Below are 17,912 nucleotides of genomic sequence, written 5' to 3' on the forward strand. Positions count from 1 at the left end.
CATACCTACTCAAGGCCAGTACTAACCACCTCAACATGGACAAGTTATTCTGGCGCAGAGCTGTGAATTTTACAGTCATTACTCGGCCAGTGGCTTTGCGGCCAGTGGCTTTGCGGCCAGTATGTGCCAGCTGTCATCAACTCCCACGGCGTGTGAGCTCAATGCCGACAATCATGCAGCCGTCATTTTGGAAGAGTATGATACCAAAGCCATTCCGCCGACGCTCAGGACAAACTGTAAACTGGGGTGTGCCAAGAAAGCCAAAATCGAAGGAGTGGAACCCGGCGACATTTTTCATCGTCATTTTCCTCTTCATTGGGTCCATGTCTATCCAGATGATTGCCATGAAGAAAGAATTCGATAACTTTATGAGACGCTCCGAAGTCCGCGTTGGTTTGCTACGTGAGGTTGTAGAGAAACTACAAAGAGGTGAAGAGGTGGATGTTGAAAAGGCTCTTGGTACCGGCGACGTAGAAAAAGAGTTAGCTTGGGAAGACGTGTTAAGGGAGATCGAGCGCGATGACATTCTGAAGAACACGAAGGATACCGACAAGGCAAAACAGTCAGCACCAACTACAGTAAAGGTAGAAGCTAGAGAAGCCAAAAAGTCTAAAGAGGCCGCCAATCCTGAAAGTACAGCGCCACAACGACCAAAGACTGGAAATTATTCAAATTTCTTCTAGTTCATGAACTTTATTGCTGTATATATACTAGGCACCGCTCGACACGATTACACTATTACGACATCAGGTCCTTAAACCCTAAAGCGCCATGTCGCTCGGTACTAGGGACAGGATCGGGATTCTTCGCAGATGCCTTTAGGTTTGATGTCTGCCGTAATTGCTCTACAAGAGCCGGTAGTAATTCATCAGTGGACAACTCTACTCTAAGTCCTTGATTCCCTCTCTGGGATGGATCAAGGTCGGCAAAGAAAGTCTCTTCACCCCTAACGCCACCAAGGTTAACGATCGCGATGGGAATGCCTCGATCTTTGGCCTTCTTGGCCAGTCGCCAGGCAGAATAGGTGGCAAGTGAAGTTCCCAATACCAGCAGGCTCCCCGCATTCTCCAAAATCTGTTCTGCAGCGATTTTGATAGAAGGCCGGATGTTTTCCCCGAACATTACAACAGCTGGCTTTAGCACACCACCAGTGCTTGTTGACAACAATGCACCATCAGCATCGGCTTCGACTCTCGCTCGGCTCCCATCTGTCATGAGGGGCGGAGCCACGAGACATTTTGGGCAGGGTGGATAGCGAAATGTTGTGTAAGGGGCGTCTGGGAGATCTACATCGCCATCAGGATTTGTTCTTAATCCCTTTTCTCGTCTTTCGTCTGGATTCTCAGTGTCCAAAGCACCAGAGGCTAGAATCTCCTGGAGGAAGGCTGCCCAGGCAGGGTTCAGCCGGGCTAGCTCGTTTTGAAAGGTGTGTCGGGGCAGTTCTTCGTGACATGATATGCATACGCATGATCTCAAGTAGCCATGTAGCTCGATCGTGGGGAGCAGGGGATGAGCCTTTGAATGGAAAGAATCCACATTTTGCGTAATCACATTCTGAACTAGTCCCATGTCACCTAATTGTTTTATTGCGTAGTGGCCGGCATTGGGTTTTGCATTGAGGAGCGTTGTCCAACCAAGAAAACTTCTAGCCCAGTAACGCTTTCTAGCCTCGTGGTTCTGGAGGAACTCATGGTAGTAGATGGGCCGATAGGTCTTGTTCACTCTGTAGGTACCCTGAGGCCCCCGGTAATCCGCAAGACCACTAGCCACGGATATGCCCGCTCCAGTTAGAACTACCGTGGGAGGCGATGCATTTGCTAGAGGGGCTTGGAAGAATTCCTGGAGAGCGGTAACAGCACCTGATATCGATGTTGCCGTTCTGGGGATGGTGGTAGGAGATGCTAATACATCGGTATATGGAATTCGCATGTAAGACTTGCGCATTTGGAAGGATTTGTAACGGATATCTAGTTTTTATTTGCGTATATATGTAGATATGTAGATATATAGATATATAGATATATAGATATATAGATATATAGATATATGTAGATCGATAATAAGGTTAAGTAATAAATATTCTGAATAATTTACGATGTATGAAACTGAAGCATCATTTTCAATGAGATTAGGTTATTAAGTTCAATGTTAATAGAGTGAAGTCATCACCTAGTGTTTTACCTGCGGTACATACATGTATGACATTGTATGTACCTACCTAAAGGTTAGTATTGATAATACTACTAGCCTAGTACTAGGTATGCCGTATCTAGCATCTATGGAAATACCAGCTAAACTAAGTTAGGCTTGTTAGAGAATCCCCTCCTGGGTTCCCCTGAGAACTTGCATGGTGGGGCGCTCATAGTTCCAAAATAGTACATTCCGATGGAGGCTGACGCAACTATGGGCTAGGATCTTTTTTTTGGCCGAACAAAAAAAAAAATCGAATTAAATGAAATCTGATTGGCCTAATTGGGATTTTGGCACCTTTTTTTGCACCGCCCGCCCCATCCGATGTCGTCGCAAGACGCACACGCATCACCAAAAAAAACAAAAAAAAAAAACTACTAACTACAACATCTACAACATGCGACATGCGACATTCATGTTAATTACACCTTTTTTTCTTCTTCGTCTAACTTGATGGTTTTGGGGGGGTTTTATTTACGCGCGTCTCATTGCCCAACATAGTCGCACTCCGGCACCCCTCCCCTTGCATTCTTTATTTATTCTTTTTACATTACCTCATCTTACCATTTGGAGCAAGTTGTACCCAAAGTTGTACCCATAAGTTCCATAACCCATACAGATGTTGTTTCCACAAACTCGACTAGGCTGGGGCCGAGGTGGCCTGCGCCTGGCTGTGACAGCTAGTAGCGCAAAGCTTACGCCTACACTCCCTACAGTGACTACTACAGTCCCTACACTCGGTAGCACAGGCGCAGGCGCAGTCTCAGGCTCAGGTCTGATTACCCGTCGGAAGCAACAATATAGTATGCCTAATTGGACACGGTTACAATACTTAACACCACAACCTCAACGTCGCCTTTTTCAATCTTCTTGTTATTCAAGTCATTCTCTTTCACATAACCAATTGTTTCCCGTGCACCATTCAAATTTTCACATTCCTCTTATATCTTCTGTTTCCACCGATCGTCGATTCTGTCGTATTCTACCCATCATGGCAACTCTTACACAAACGCGTAGCCATAGTGGACATAAGCATGGCCATGGTCATCACCACGACAATGTCTATCTCACCTCCCAGAACAAGAACGACGCCGGTGTTCGTATTACCCGCATTGGCCTATTTTCCAATCTCGGCATGGCAATCGCGAAAGGCATTGGTGGTTATCTATTCAATTCGAAAGCAATGGTGGCCGATGCCATTCACAGTCTAACAGATCTTGCATCTGACATACTGACATTGGCTACCATTTCCTGGAGTCTTAAGCCACCATCCGACAAGTTTCCCACTGGCTTCGGAAAGATCGAAAGCTTAGGATCCTTGGGTGTTTCGAGCATGCTTCTTTTTGGTGGCCTTTGGATGGGCTATGGGAGTCTTTTGACCCTCTACGGCCATTTCCTCCTAGATCCCACCTCTGCGGCAGATTTGATGGCACACGCGCATAGCCATGGACATGACCATGGCGCTGATGGAGTTCCCAGTATACACGCTGCATGGTTAGCTGCTGGTACCGTCGCCATCAAGGAATGGCTGTACCATGCAAGTAAGTTTTTACCATTCTTTCTGTGGCAACGTACTAGGTATCATTAGCACATTTACTAACTAACTTTCTCACAGCTATGAAAGTCGCTCGTGACCGCAAGTCCTCTGTACTTGCTTCAAATGCGATCCACCATCGAGTCGATAGTCTCACCGGAATCGTGACCCTAGCAGCCATCTTGGGTGCCAATCTTGTGGAAAATGCAGCATGGTTAGATCCTGTCGGTGGTCTACTCATATCGTTGATGGTAGTAAAAGCTGGTGCCGAGAATACTGTTTCCGCACTCTTCGAGCTAGCAGACCGAAGCATCGACGACGAAGTCAAGCTTTCAATCAAGAAGCATACACAGAAGGTCTTTACCGACATTGTAGATGGGCATGAGGTAGAGCTCCGCGACGTCACAGGTGTCAAGTCAGGCCAGAACTATCTCGTCGACTTGGAGGTGGCTGTTCCCAATGCCTGGACCGTGGAGGAGACCAGCAACGCCGAAGAAAGAATCCGAACTCAGGTCGGTAACAAGGTCCGTGGCGTTCGTAGAGTGCGCGTCCGTTTCCTACCGAAGAACATTTCTGTTTCCAAATTTGACGAATTCATTCCGGCAAGCGTTAGTCCTCGCTCAAGTCCCGAGCCTGAGGAAGAACACAACCATAACGGCAATGGAAACGGAAATCAGCACAAGTCGAAGTAGTGAAGGATGGAAGGATGATGAGAAATACGTTTTCTGGCGTTAGGGCGTTAGCTTGAACTGGGCACCTTGGACGGTTTGCCCAGGATTGATACCAAAATGGCGATTGTAACTTTGAACGAAGAAGGGTGCTCTCTTGATAGAGCTTGGATGTACCATGGCTTGTCATGTCATGCCATGCCATGCCATTACATTGCATTTGCATTTTCTGGACGGTTGGCATGCGGAAGAATCTTGCACTTTGACCCTTGTTTACGGGTGGCACTTTATATGAATGGAGTTGCATGGCAAATGCGGAGAAGAGACTGGAGGATAATGTAAGAATAGGGGCTTCCTTCTCTAATTGGCAACGGCGAAGGCTTTGAGGAGGTAGATGTTGTCGATGACCAAGCACTTCTAAGTTCTGGTTGCCACTGAAGTATCCAGCAGTCCTGATGGATGATAATTCGAGCAATGCAGATATTTTCTGGAAGCACCCCTACAGTATATATCTACATATACATGTAAATGTCGTGCGACTTCGGAGGTGATTCATTCGATACATACATATGTAGATACTCCATGTATGTAACTGTAGTACATACACTGTAGTACATACAAGGGTCTATCACTTTCCATAATTAGAGCTCATGGCGTTTTAGCCTAAATTGATATTTGCCCCGCCATACCGAGATCTTGGTCACCTCGTGTTGTAGTGGGTGTTACTACCTACCTTTACTATTTAGTAGGGTAGGTACAATACAATACATACCTACATAGGGTATTACTTACCGTATTAGAGAAATCTAACATCAATAAGTGGTGCGATAATTTTATACGAGTTTTACTTTGGAAATATTATTCCTGTAGAAATTATTCCTGAAGAAAAATACTAGAACAAGATATCTCATCTCACCTTGCCTTGATTTTGCTTATTCAAGCGTTGGCTTATATTAAAAAAGAAAAAAGGAAAAAAGGAAAAAAGGAAAACATAGATACAAAATGAGTCCTGGGCCATTATATCTCGGGTTTGATCTCTCAACTCAGCAGTTAAAGGGCAAGTCAACTATTACTCAGTTCAAGTTGTCTTATAATATCATATATAAAACCGATAAGGGCCTTCTAACTATTTGCTAATAGCGATTGTAATCGCCTCTGACCTCAAGGTCATCTCCGAAGCTAAAGTCGACTTCGATGCCGACTTTGCTGCCAAGTATCATATCAAAAAGGGTGTACAGACAAACGAAGATGAAGGCGAAGTCTACGCGCCTGTGGCCATGTGGGTTGAGTCCGTGGATCTTGTCCTAACACGTTTGAAGGAGAAGGGATGTCCTATGGACCGCATTAGAGGCATTAGCGGTTCTGGTCAGCAGCATTCGAGTGTCTATTGGAGTGAACATGCCGAATCATCCCTAAAGAGTCTTGACAGTGGAAAGCCTTTACTCGACCAACTATCCAATGCCTTCGCCTACGAGTTTGCGCCGAATTGGCAAGACCACAGCACGCAGACCGAATGCGACCACTTTGATACTCACCTAGGCTCCAAGCAGGCATTGGCTGATGCTACTGGGAGCTCTGCCCATCATGTAAGTTTAGCTATCGCTTCCAGTCACTAATACATACCTAACGAAGAAAGAATAGCGTTTTACAGGTACGCAGATATTACGAATGCGAAGACGGCGTCCCGAGGTCTACAACAAAACCGCTCGTATCTCTCTGGCCTCCTCCTTCCTAGCCTCTCTCTTCCTCGGGGCCATTGCGCCCATAGACATAAGTGACGTGACTGGCATGAATCTATGGGATATCGCTGGCGAGAAGTGGAATGAGACACTCCTGGAGTTGACGGCGACTAAGGAGGGTGTGACTGAGCTGCGCAAGAAGTTAGGCGACGTACCACTGGACGGCGGTGGTAGCTTGGGTGGTATCTCCTCGTATTTTGTGCAGCGATTCGGGTTCAGCCCTGAGTGTCAGGTTGCGCCCTTCACAGGTGACAACCCGGCAACGATTCTATCTTTGCCTCTGAGGCCGCTCGATGCCATCGTCTCGCTCGGCACCTCCAGTACGTTCCTCATGAACACACCCAGCTACAAGCCCGACCCGTCGTATCATTTCATGAACCACCCCACCACCAAGGGCCACTTCATGTTCATGCTGTGCTACAAGAATGGCGGCCTCGCTCGTGAGAAAGTCCGCGACAAGTTGCCCAAACCCGCCGGCGCTGACCCCTGGGGGTCTTTCAACAAGCAGGTCCTTGAAACCCCACCCCTAGATATACGGAAAGACGGTGATAGGGCTAAATTGGGCTTGTATTTCCCGCTCCCCGAGATCGTGCCTAACATCAAGGCTGGTACTTGGCGATACACGTGCGAGAGCGCGGACGGCTCAGACCTGAAAGAGTCGGGTGATTGGGGCGCGGAGCCCGACGCCCGCGTTATTGTGGAATCACAAGCGCTGTCGATGAGGCTGCGATCGCAGAAGTTGGTAAGCCACCCACCGAAGCGACCCGAACTACCGGCACAACCACGCCGTATCTACCTCGTGGGTGGTGGATCGCTGAATCCGGCGATCGCGCGGGTGTTTGGCGACGTACTGGGCGGCGCCGATGGCGTATATAGGCTCGACGTCGGCGGTAATGCATGCGCCCTTGGAGGCGCATACAAGGCGCTCTGGGCGCTTGAGCGTCACGACGCTGACGAGAGCTTCGACGACCTCATCGGCAAGCGCTGGAAGGAGGAGGACGAGATCCAGAAGGTCGACGACGGGTATCGTGACGGCACATTCCAGAAATACGGCAGGGTGCTTGGTGCGTTTGAGGAGTTGGAGGAGAAGATTTTGAAGGTTGCTCATAATTAAAGGAGGTTTGACATTTAGACTCAAGATTTGAGATTGAGCGATGGAAATAGAGAGTAGAGCGTAAGTAGAGGACCTAAGCCTAAGAGAGGTAGATCTTTAGAGTGCCTATTACATACTACATACTACATAGGTACGGAGATGAATGAACTAGAGATGGCAAGATCGTCATAAGGCATTCAACCTACCGGTGCTAGCTCATGGCTGGTGAACTACTATCTACAGTGTCCTGCATATATCCTTCATGAAAATCTAGATGTGCCAGGTTTAGCGGATGGGCTAGCTATTTAGGCGTGGTCTTGAAGAGTCTACCAGACTCTATCTACATGTAGGTGTGTGTGTATGTATGTATAGGAGCTTTAGGAGGTTAATCGACAGGAATATGAAGATCTGCTTATCTATTACTTACGAATAAGTGTGGCACAGTTCTAGTTAAACCCTCCACGTCATCAAGCCGCAGACCATGCAAGATCTGTACCTACCTACCTTACATACATGGCGCGCGTGCGGCGACATCTTAGCACTTACATACCTAGATAAACTAACCTAGGTAAGCGATCTGTCTAGCCCAGAAGTCTCACTGTCATCCATTGCTCAGGAGACGCGCATGTGAAATTTAAGGTCGCTTGGTTTGGAATGCTTATTGTTTAGACAACAACATATCGCCAGAAAGCTCTCTTTCTTCTTCTTTTTTGCCTTTTGTTGTGAGGCGATATTATACATATATGTTATAGCTAGCCTGCATCTACATACACGCCACCAATGCGCTTGCGGGTTGTGGGCTGTGGCATTTGTCCGTCGTCAAGATGATCTTGGGTCCAGTTTCTTACCTGGATTGCCTGGTATTCTGTGCATTTCTGGCACCGCAGTTGATAATACATGTCGGGATAATTGATACCGTCCTTGTGGTTCTACAATGTCTTCCCTTTCTGTGTAAGTCTGCACTGGAGTATATATGGGTTGAAAAGACTCTGGGCCATCTGTATAAAAAGAAGATGTAACTGATTTGAATACAACTTTAGTAATTAAACTGCCGTTTACTTTCCTCCGCGAGCGTTACCTTGTCAGATATGAAAAGCAGTCTCCGTTCATACAAAAAGCCTCACCATTCGAAGACTTTGTCATTCGCTGCGTTCGGTATGCCTTCGCAAACATACCACCTAGGGTCGGAAGGGTGTTCTTTTCGAGGCCAGTAGCATTGCCGTTTCTACGGTTCCGAATGCTGCGTCATGGTTATCTGAGATCACCCGTGCACTGGCACGAGTACAATGATGTATGAGATCCATCAATGTCCTTCGTAGAGCCACAGCTGCAGCTACCTACGGAATTCATGATTCTATTGAACACATGCTAACTTTAGCCTGAGCCCATCAGAAGCGTTTCAAAGGAATTTGGATGATCAAGGATCCATTGGCTAAGCCCGACATTTGCATATTCTATGCTCATGGTTTGTGGACATTCCCCTATTTAGAAGATGTATTGGGCATTGGCTAACAACAAATTAGGAGGGGGCTTTTCAATGGGCTCAGCATACTTCTACCTCGAGTTCTTGCTTACGTGGCTGAGTCTTCTGAGCGACAGCGGCTACCAGAATCCGGCAGTGTTTGCCTTGGATTATACATTGGTTCCCGACGGCTGCTTTCCAACACAACTTGAGGAAGCAATTGCTGGCTACGAACATGTGCTCACGGCAGTAAGGGATCCCAGCCGGATTTGCGTCAGTGGAGATTCAGCAGGGGCCACGATAGTCCTCAGTTTGCTGCTCCATCTTGCTAACATGAGTCGCCATTTGGAAAAAATGGACAGCACCGGAGCCAGGCGTTTAGCAAAGCCCGGAATGGTGGTGTTGATCTCCCCTTGGGTAACCTTGGTTTCCGACAAGCATCAGAATACTACGAGCGACTATTTGGACGCCGGCAACCTGCATCAGTACGCCCATCAGTACGCTGGCGGGTGTGTTTCCGTCCATGATCCATTGCTGTCGCCGGGCAAATGCAGGGACGTTTCATGGTGGAAGAACGCAACGCCTTCAAAAGGTATATTTGTAGCTTATGGCGCCGAAGAGGTGTTTGCACCCGAAGTTAAAAGCCTGGTCAAATTCTTCGAGGACAATGACATCAAAGTTCATAGTAGGGAAGAGAAAGGAGGAATACATGCTTGGCCAGTGGCATGCCTATTTCTCAGCAGCTCTCTAGCCGATAGGCAAAAAGGATTAAAGTCCCTAGTAGAGGAGATTAGAGATAATGTTCGTTAGATCATAACTGATGTTTGTATAGTATAGCTCATGGCAGAAAGCAAATAGCCACTCGATGTGTCATGTCAGATTAGATCAAGTAACACCATCACAGACCCTACCGTAGAAAAGGAACCATAGAGTGTGGACACTCGGCTTCTTAACTTGGATAGTTGTTTGGGTCTCCGAAAAAGCTCTTTGCATAATTATCATCATTCATGATACGCCAAGGTAAGTACACTGGTAGGCTGGTAGGCTGGTAGGCTGGGAGGGCGGTAGGAGTATGCATTGGCCAAGGAAACCCTCGAATATGAATATGGATGTAAGAGTGGATCATGGAAGTGAAGGGTAAGAAAAGACCATAACATCATTTCTCCAATGATTCATAAGAAAGTGAGGCTGAGAAAGAGTCATTCACCTTGTTGGATTAGGTAGCAACACACGATGCTGTAGGCTACGAAGCTGAAAGCCCTTAGCCCTTGATGGCACAAGGATACATATGCAGCTGCAATCTGCATGATTAGACATTTGAATATTTGGGTTATGCACGACAACGTTATGTCGTTATGTGTGTGCTACTTTTGGTATTCAGTGTGGACACCTGCCAAATCGATTCGTGAGAGGATCATCGAGAATGACTTGCATAAGTTGCCAGTCCTGTGGTCTTAGGAAATTATGTGATGAACGTGGAGGTGAAGTATGAAATCTATGGATTCAATGGAGAGTTAACTATGGAGTAACAAATGTAAAATAATTAGATCGAGATAGATACATACATAATATCGAAGGAAGGGTTACATTAACTTACATAATGCCTATGTAGTGCTACATTCTACGTACTATATGTAGTGCCTACCTAGTACTGAATACATATAAATACCTACCTTCAGTGCTAATAAAGGTGTGCCATTCGCGTACCAGTCTGTACTGGCTACATATATATAACTAATGCACACCAATATAAATCTGGATGTGAGGGAAAAAAAAAGGTAGGTAGGGGTTTAGTACATATGTAAATCTTAATCAAAATTTGCATGCATATAACTATGTATTATACAGGTTGAAACTGCTGCTAAGTACATATGTGTACAATCATGTATGTGCATAGTTGGTCACTGTAGTACATAAACTTAAGTAGCGTATCCTTTTCTTTTAAGTACTGTGGCGGTGCTAATCACGATTACTACCTAGTACCTAGGACCCCTGATTTGATTTTATGTGTTTTGGTGGCCCGTTGCGGATATAAAACAGGCGTCCTTTCGCTGCCCGTGCTGCGTTTGGGTGCAGAGTTCTGAACCCGCTAAACTGGTTCAAAAGTGACCCGATGCTCCTTCCCACCCACCAACCATTCAACGCGTTCCCAAGCTAAATACAAAACAACAACTCACGCATTTTCACCCCACCTTCACCGCCCGGCAGTTTAAGAATTGAAGCTGAGAAGTTGCGAGACTTCTGCATCTCATATTCCCTATTCGTCAACGACTTTCTCTTGGCGCGTTCGACATTGACCGACCACAACGTTCAAATCAAAACCGTTGTTCTAGACTGAACCTTACATACCTATTAATTCTATAATCTAAAATTGGTTGATGTTTTTATCTTCACTGTTACTACCAGATTCCAGTCCTGCATAACATACAGTGTCTACATGTAGGTAGCTACCACATACATCTACATATCCTAATCGATATAATCAATTTAACAAAAAAGTCGCAGCACTTGAGCCTTGGGAACTCAATTATCGAGTACGTACCCTTGTACTAGGTTATCCACCTGACTCAGATATTGTCGGGGGTATCAAAAGTGACTGGCTGTCGTACCTGCCTGCATTTCCACTTACAACTCAATACTGCGTCATCGTCACCATATGCGTTTGATCATTGGGTGTTACCTCCTGCATTAGTCTTAACTCCCTACCCCCTACCTGCCGTACCCTATTGTACCGTAGGTACCTTTAAGTGGTTCAACTTATTCAAACTGGTCATTGGTTCCTTTGAGGTCACGACGCATAGAAATGAGAAGAGTTCGCCCTTGTCTTTAGCAACACAGAACCTTGCAACCTTCGTCCAGTAACCTTTTAGGTAGGTATTTACCAGCCACAAAAAGGTCAATCTGTTCAATTCATTTGGCCACACTTGAAAAAAAAAGAGAAACATTGAAGAAAGAAAGAAAAAAGAAAAAAAAAGAAGCAAGGGTTGCACTGCGCTAAGAGGGTCTCAAAAAAGAAGAAGAAAAAAAAAAGAAAAAAAGGAAAGAGCTGCCCCGCCATTATCAAGCTCCCCAGTTTTTCCGCCGCTGCGAATTTTACATCTTGTAAGGGAATTTCTGAGACCATGTCCACTCAAGAAAGCTCTTATGCGCCAAAGTCGCCCGACCTCTCATCTTTCTATTCCAGCACAACTTCCGACATTCCCCAGGCCACCAACACTGCAAGTGGTTATCCCTTTCAAGCTGGACTCGGGGTTGGAGCTGGACCCAACACTCCTTTAAGATACAACCAGCCACAGCCCCACCACAGCCAATATCGACCGCTTTCACTGCCATCTGCACAACCTACCAGTGCTCCTGCATTCGGTAACAACAGCAACACCGCTTTCAACACCTTTCTGCACCAAGGCGGTGGAAGCAGTGGCCCATACGAAGAACAATACGAACAATACAACCGTTCCCAACAAGGAACACAATTGATTCATCACAACCAACCTCCTTATACATTACAAGCCCCGACCGCCCCAACGTCCTTTCAATCGTCTTTTCCCGAGTCTATTCCGATTCCATACCAAACTCAATTACACGCACAAGCACAAGCAGAAGCACAAAAACGAGCGCTGGCACAGTCACAGCCTTTTCCTCCTAAACCTCGCTCGCCTCCCAGCAACGAACAAGTTTCCCTTTCGGGTCCCCAAAAAGCGATGCCGCCCCGAAAGATTGCACCAGCTGCCAAGCAGGATGAGGTCGAGCCTTCACCGGTTAAGACGAAGTTTCCCACGGCGCGCATCAAGCGCATAATGCAGGCCGACGAGGAGGTAGGAAAGGTTGCCCAGCAAACACCCATCGCGGTTGGCAAAGCATTAGAACTCTTCATGGTGCAGCTCGTCCGTAAGAGCGCCGAGGTGGCCAAGGAGAGAAGCTCCAAGCGGATCACGGCGCCCATGTTGAAGCAGGCAATTGACTCAGCTAACGAATGGGACTTCCTACAAGACATTGTTGCCAAGGTGGGCGAAGAGAAAGAGTGTGGAAAGAGTAGTGGCAGACCCAAGGCCGAGAGCGATAGTGACGAGGAGGCCGATGTAGGTGAAGTCAAGAAGAAGAGTCGAGGTGGCCGTAAGAAGAAAGTACCGGCATAAATGTTGTCTATACCATAATATCTTCTACGTTCACCTACCTAACTACACTTCTTTTTGTACGGGTAAAATGACGGTGATGAGTCATGATGAATGATTTAGGCCGCTGGCGTTAACACCCAAAGGGGGGGAGCATATACTGGCGTTGGAGGTTCAGGGAAATTACCCTACGCTATGATGGAAAGGCGCCTATGAAGAATTGAAAGGAGTCGTAGTGTTCTGTATGGTAGTTGTACGACTAGTTCATCTCGGCCTTGAGTGTGGCCTCTACGTGGTCGCCACTGAGGCAACGTATATCGACTGATTTTCTGATCATTGTTGACAAGCAATGCTCACCATGTGATCCTTTTCTCCCTTTCAATGCCGTTCTCATTACATGCTAGCTTTATTAGAAATGACATGATGAGAGAAAAGGAGTTTGAAGTATATAGCATTGTCGCCGCTAATCTGCTTCATCTGCTTCATCTGCCTCATTTGCAAGGTCCTTGTATGTGAATACATACCTAGGGTACGTAAGCTACTAGAGTCAATGCATAGTTAACTAGTAGTCATAAAAAGATCAAAAAGGTTGACAGCCCTCGGTAAATTCGGCACCAGTCTAGCATCGAATCAAGGCTTACACATGTGTTCCTTGCCTTACATTTAAGCTTCCAAGTACCATTTGACCCATTATCAGTACTTCTAGTGCTTTATAGGGGAGAAATGCATGAATTAGAATAGCAATTGCGTTAATTACATGTGTTGATAATGAAAACAAGCCAATCAGATGATTTCAAGCCCTGTAAGTTTGGTGCTAGCTACATAGTATGGAGGGAAAGTTATTAGCTGCCGTGCGCTACATATACTATGGGAATGGGAATTACATATTCATTACTATGGAGGTACCTACTACCTAGTAGTATATATGCACTAGATGTACCTGACAAGGGGATCATTTAGCGACACATTTACCCTGTAAAGATATAAGTGGTCAAAAGTAGGTAAGAGTAGGTAAGGTAGGTAGGTACTATGTAGTATTGAGATCAGATGGCAAATGAATACCTGCGTGTACCTAGTAGATGCGCGCCGACACCAACCCGCAAATCTTCGGAGACAAACCACTTTCGACACGTTCACTTTTTACCCTTCACCTTTTTTTTTTATCTTTCAACCCTCGACGTTTTTTTCTTTTTGCTGCGTTAGACAGCCATGACACCTCTTCCCCATTCGATCCAGTTATTTGATGTAGAACATAGCTGAGGCGTCGGGATCGGGGCCTCATGATTTCTTTTCCTACACAAAAAGCAAGCTCGCTATGTCGTGGGATCTACTCCAACGTTTTATCGAGAGTGATGTCTTCAACCAGAACCCCTTTCTCTCCGTTTCATACCTATCGTAGGCAATTCCTCCCATATTTTTGCGATTAGCAGTATTTTGACCCAGAGTTCCATAGACGATATGCAGACCATGTCGGAATCCACTATGTTCTGTGCTCCAAGCTCCGCCAATTCCCCTACGAGGACATCGAGTTCTTTCTACCCCAATTATGCCACCTTATACTGAGCGTCGACAACGAGTCTATGGCATTGGAGGAGTTTCTGTTGGATCTTTGCGAGGAATCGGTCACTGCTGCTCTACTGGTCCGCATCCACATCCCACATCGAATAAATTATACCCTGAAGAATTATTACTGAGTATAGCTCTAGACGTTTTGGCTTTTCCAAACTTACCTACGCGATCTTGCTTCCACGCCCCAGTCGCAGGCCTTCCAGACCTGCCGGAGAGTTTACAATAAAGTACAGCATATCGTATTTGGCCATTCAGATACAGCGAGACACGAGCGGATAACAGAAAACATACTACCTGTCACAGTACTTGCCAGTTTTGTTTTAGCCAGCATCGGTCTGCCAAGTCTGCCACAATGGGCCGGGCCCTTGGCCGTTGCGCAAGCACGCAAATCGCACCCATCCGGCGACGTCATATCGGAAGCAAGTCAGACGAGCCAGACAAGCCAGACAGGCCAGACGAGCCAAGTAAGTCATATGTCAAAGGTAGCCAGGAGTCAAACTGTTACTGGAAGCACAACAAGATCCCGACGACCCCGCGAGCTGGCCCGAGTTGGAAGCGTACCCGACTCGAAACAGATCATCTCCTCGCCAAAGAAGTCACCGCGTCCTATTACACATGTGCCTGTGACTTCTGAGTCTGGCCCGGATGCTCCAGCCGAACCACGAAAGCCGGGCTATATCGACGGCAAGTTGTTGGAGGCTCGTCTGAGCTCATCGTCTCTTCCTCTTCCCGAGGTAAGATCGCCGAGGGTTATTACACGGCCCGGAACTCCGCTCTCTGCTGGTCTACCACGTCCAGCCGATACAATCTCACGCAGGCACTCCCATCACATCAAAACGCTTGCAAGCTTGGCGGAGATGACTCAGGCCCAGAAGGCGAGGTTACTACGGCAGAACTACTTTCATTGTCAAACAGCATTTCTAGCTGCGCTCGAAGATATATCTAATCGACTAGTAATAGTGCCGAAGCCGGCTCGTCTTAGTGCTTTACGTGCCGAGCTTGCGCTCATTGCTAGAGACTTGCCGACAGAGTTGGATATACCTATTATATGTCCTCCAACCTTAGTAGATGGTTCGCCCGCAAAGAGTCGTCACCATCGCATCGTCAGAGTCAACCCCGCCGAAGCAACTGTCCTGAACAGTGCTGAAAAGGTACCATATTTGCTCATGGTGGAAATCCTTCGCGACGACTTCACCTTTGATCCTAGCTCGGGGGAGAATCAGAGGCTACTCAGTAATCTTGTGGCTGAGCAAGGTACTCGCAAGCGGCTCTTCGATTTATCGGATGCGCAAAGAACGAATGCTACCGACCGGGTGTCCGAACAAATCGTGGAGAAAATTGACAGTGTCTTCGAGCCAACTTCGGGAGATTTAGGAACTTCACCAATGCTCAAGCCATTTGATCACGACGAATTTTTCAGCAAACGGAATGGGAAAAAGCAACATGGCCATCACAAGAGTCTAACCAATGGCATAGGAAGTCCACCGCCGCTGCCCGATTTGACTCCGCGCGCTTCGGTAGCGTCGACATCTAGGTCCAGCAGTCCAGGCCCGCATAAGAGAAAGACGATGCCTAACCAACGGAATACATCTGGTGAGCAGCCTGACTTCTCGGCTCTAGCAACACATATGCGGACGGCTTCTCAAATGTTGGCTCAGCTTGATGCAACAAGTGGCAAGAGGCCACGCCAGGAGGTTGCGGCTATCAGATCGAAAATCATCGCAAGCATGCAAAGCCTGGAGGAACAAAGCTTTGATCTCGACGACGGCCATGGCCCCACTTTCGACTTGATTATGGCCAAAGCTGACACGGCTTCTGCGGTATCCGCAGCATCTGCAGCATCCGCGGCAATTCCAGCTCCTGAAGGTGCTGACTTAGAAGAAGACCTTGATCCGGCGAGCAATTCCAACGCTGGTGCTGCTCGGATGGAGAATGACGCAATGACTGGGGGTGTTCAGAGGAAAGGCGACCGCGACGATCCCAGCGCGGCGGTGTTTGGTGAGGCGTGGCACATGAAGAAGGAACGTATACGCAAAACGTCACCATATGGGTGGATGAAGAATTGGGATTTGGTCAGTGTCATCGTCAAGACTGGGGCTGACCTTCGACAAGAGGCCTTTGCTTGTCAACTGATCCAAGTCTGCCACAGGATTTGGGTAGATGCTGGTGTCCCCGTATGGGTGAAGCTCATGCGAATTCTAGTTACCGGAGAGTCCTCGGGTCTTATTGAAACCATTACCAATGGCGTTTCTCTACACTCGCTGAAACGGAGCCTGACTTTGGCGTCGATCGAATCCGGAGTGAACCCTCGCCGTCGCTTCGCAACACTCAAGGACCACTGGGTCAAAACATTTGGCAAGCCAACAAGCGAGCCTTACCGAGCAGCAGTGGATGCTTTTAAACGATCTCTTGCGGCGTATAGTATGATTTCATATATATTACAGTTAAAGGACCGGCACAATGGCAATGTGCTCATTGACAACGAGGGGCATATTATCCACATTGATTTCGGGTTCATGCTCTCTAACTCTCCTGGTTCGGTTGGATTCGAAGCAGCTCCCTTCAAGCTGACTTGGGAGTATGTGGACGTGCTGGGTGGAGTCGAGTCTCCAGATTTTGATGATTTTAAGACGCTATGCAAGCAAGCTTTCCAGGGTGAGATTGTGCCTATCCGAGGACGATTTATGCGGTATAGTAGTTTCTAACATTTCGCAGCTTTACGTCGCTCGGCAGACAACATTGTCGATTTAGTCAGCATGATGGGACGCGATTCGAAGATGCCGTGTTTCGCGGCCGGGGTAACGCAGGCCACTGCCACACTGCGACAACGTTTTCAGTTACATCTAAGTGCCGAAGAAGCCGAGAATTTCGTGGAGACTGATCTCGTGGCAAAGTCCCTGGGTAGTTACTATACACGACTGTAAGTTTGGTCTTCTCCCTTTCGTATGATTCAGAATTTAGGGGGCTAATGTTAGCTACGCAGTTATGACACTTTTCAGTACCGCACGCAGGGTATATATTAGTAGGCTCCCAGAAGAGGAGGAGGTCTGTTTGTCAAGGCTTGGGGGAGTTGATAGCATCATGGCATTTGGGCGGCGTTGTAGGCGATATAGACTCGGGTTTGGACAAGTCCCCGCCTAGGACACAGTTGTTTGTTTGAATAACTAGATCTCAAGTGACGATGATGTAACACGAGCCTAGATTCGTATATATGGATGAACCATTGTTGAGGCTCTTGTCGACCGGCAGCGCCACTTGTTGGTTTGAAGGAGAGATGGGAAAGATGTGAAGCGAAAATATAAATTCAGGGACCAAGGCACCCTTACGTAGTAGTATACATACTACTAGAGTGCACCACTTTGAGCAAATCTACCGGTGCTCTATTTTGTCGAATATTATCAAATAGGTGCCCAGGTATCTTCGAAAGTCAATCAATATACATCGCTTTTGTAAGCTCTAGTCTGGTTTTATTCTAAATCGTCTTCCACGTTAAAGTCGCGGTCTTCTTGAGCTAGGTACGGAGTTTATTGGCCCCCTATTTTTGA

The 17,912-nt window shown here is 47.0% G+C and overlaps 7 protein-coding genes across 7 annotated transcripts; 6 read left to right on the plus strand and 1 right to left on the minus strand.

Annotated features, from left to right (window-relative positions):
• Positions 1-35: 35 nt before the first annotated feature.
• GGS25DRAFT_517775 (uncharacterized protein) lies at positions 36-683 on the plus strand (the record flags this gene model as incomplete). Its single annotated transcript, XM_049263432.1, has 2 exons — positions 36-119; positions 180-683. 2 exons carry the CDS (start codon positions 36-38, stop codon positions 681-683), a joined length of 588 nt encoding a protein of 195 aa, XP_049119643.1.
• A 27-nt stretch (positions 684-710) lies between these two features.
• GGS25DRAFT_104902 (DHS-like NAD/FAD-binding domain-containing protein) lies at positions 711-2,175 on the minus strand. The gene has a single exon (XM_049255993.1). The coding sequence runs from the start codon at positions 1,942-1,944 to the stop codon at positions 739-741; it is 1,206 nt and encodes a 401-aa protein (XP_049119644.1). The 5' UTR covers positions 1,945-2,175; the 3' UTR covers positions 711-738.
• Positions 2,176-2,544: 369 nt separating this feature from the next.
• GGS25DRAFT_473696 (cation efflux family-domain-containing protein) lies at positions 2,545-5,077 on the plus strand. Its single transcript, XM_049259563.1, has 2 exons — positions 2,545-3,731; positions 3,806-5,077. The coding sequence occupies exons 1-2, from the start codon at positions 2,810-2,812 to the stop codon at positions 4,414-4,416; spliced, it is 1,533 nt and encodes a 510-aa protein (XP_049119645.1). The 5' UTR covers positions 2,545-2,809; the 3' UTR covers positions 4,417-5,077.
• A 53-nt stretch (positions 5,078-5,130) lies between these two features.
• GGS25DRAFT_473698 (actin-like ATPase domain-containing protein) lies at positions 5,131-7,619 on the plus strand. Its single transcript, XM_049259564.1, has 3 exons — positions 5,131-5,449; positions 5,533-5,978; positions 6,034-7,619. The coding sequence occupies exons 1-3, from the start codon at positions 5,395-5,397 to the stop codon at positions 7,243-7,245; spliced, it is 1,713 nt and encodes a 570-aa protein (XP_049119646.1). The 5' UTR covers positions 5,131-5,394; the 3' UTR covers positions 7,246-7,619.
• A 287-nt stretch (positions 7,620-7,906) lies between these two features.
• GGS25DRAFT_104947 (alpha/beta-hydrolase) lies at positions 7,907-9,566 on the plus strand. The gene is made up of 4 exons (XM_049255994.1): positions 7,907-8,175; positions 8,265-8,515; positions 8,617-8,689; positions 8,748-9,566. The coding sequence occupies exons 1-4, from the start codon at positions 8,049-8,051 to the stop codon at positions 9,494-9,496; spliced, it is 1,200 nt and encodes a 399-aa protein (XP_049119647.1). The 5' UTR covers positions 7,907-8,048; the 3' UTR covers positions 9,497-9,566.
• Positions 9,567-11,123: 1,557 nt separating this feature from the next.
• GGS25DRAFT_104994 (uncharacterized protein) lies at positions 11,124-13,001 on the plus strand. The gene is made up of 3 exons (XM_049255995.1): positions 11,124-11,125; positions 11,192-11,220; positions 11,561-13,001. The coding sequence occupies exon 3, from the start codon at positions 11,809-11,811 to the stop codon at positions 12,820-12,822; it is 1,014 nt and encodes a 337-aa protein (XP_049119648.1). The 5' UTR covers positions 11,124-11,125; positions 11,192-11,220; positions 11,561-11,808; the 3' UTR covers positions 12,823-13,001.
• A 794-nt stretch (positions 13,002-13,795) lies between these two features.
• On the plus strand, positions 13,796-17,390 carry GGS25DRAFT_528800 (phosphatidylinositol 3; the record flags this gene model as incomplete). The annotated part of the gene is made up of 5 exons (XM_049265223.1): positions 13,796-14,193; positions 14,252-14,438; positions 14,505-17,022; positions 17,083-17,287; positions 17,351-17,390. The coding sequence occupies exons 1-5, from the start codon at positions 14,114-14,116 to the stop codon at positions 17,388-17,390; spliced, it is 3,030 nt and encodes a 1,009-aa protein (XP_049119649.1). The 5' UTR covers positions 13,796-14,113.
• Between the last annotated feature and the right edge of the window lie 522 nt (positions 17,391-17,912).

Source organism: Hypoxylon fragiforme, assembly GCF_022984875.1.
Source record: "Hypoxylon fragiforme strain CBS 206.31 chromosome Unknown GGS25scaffold_2, whole genome shotgun sequence".
NCBI lineage: Eukaryota > Fungi > Ascomycota > Sordariomycetes > Xylariales > Hypoxylaceae > Hypoxylon > Hypoxylon fragiforme.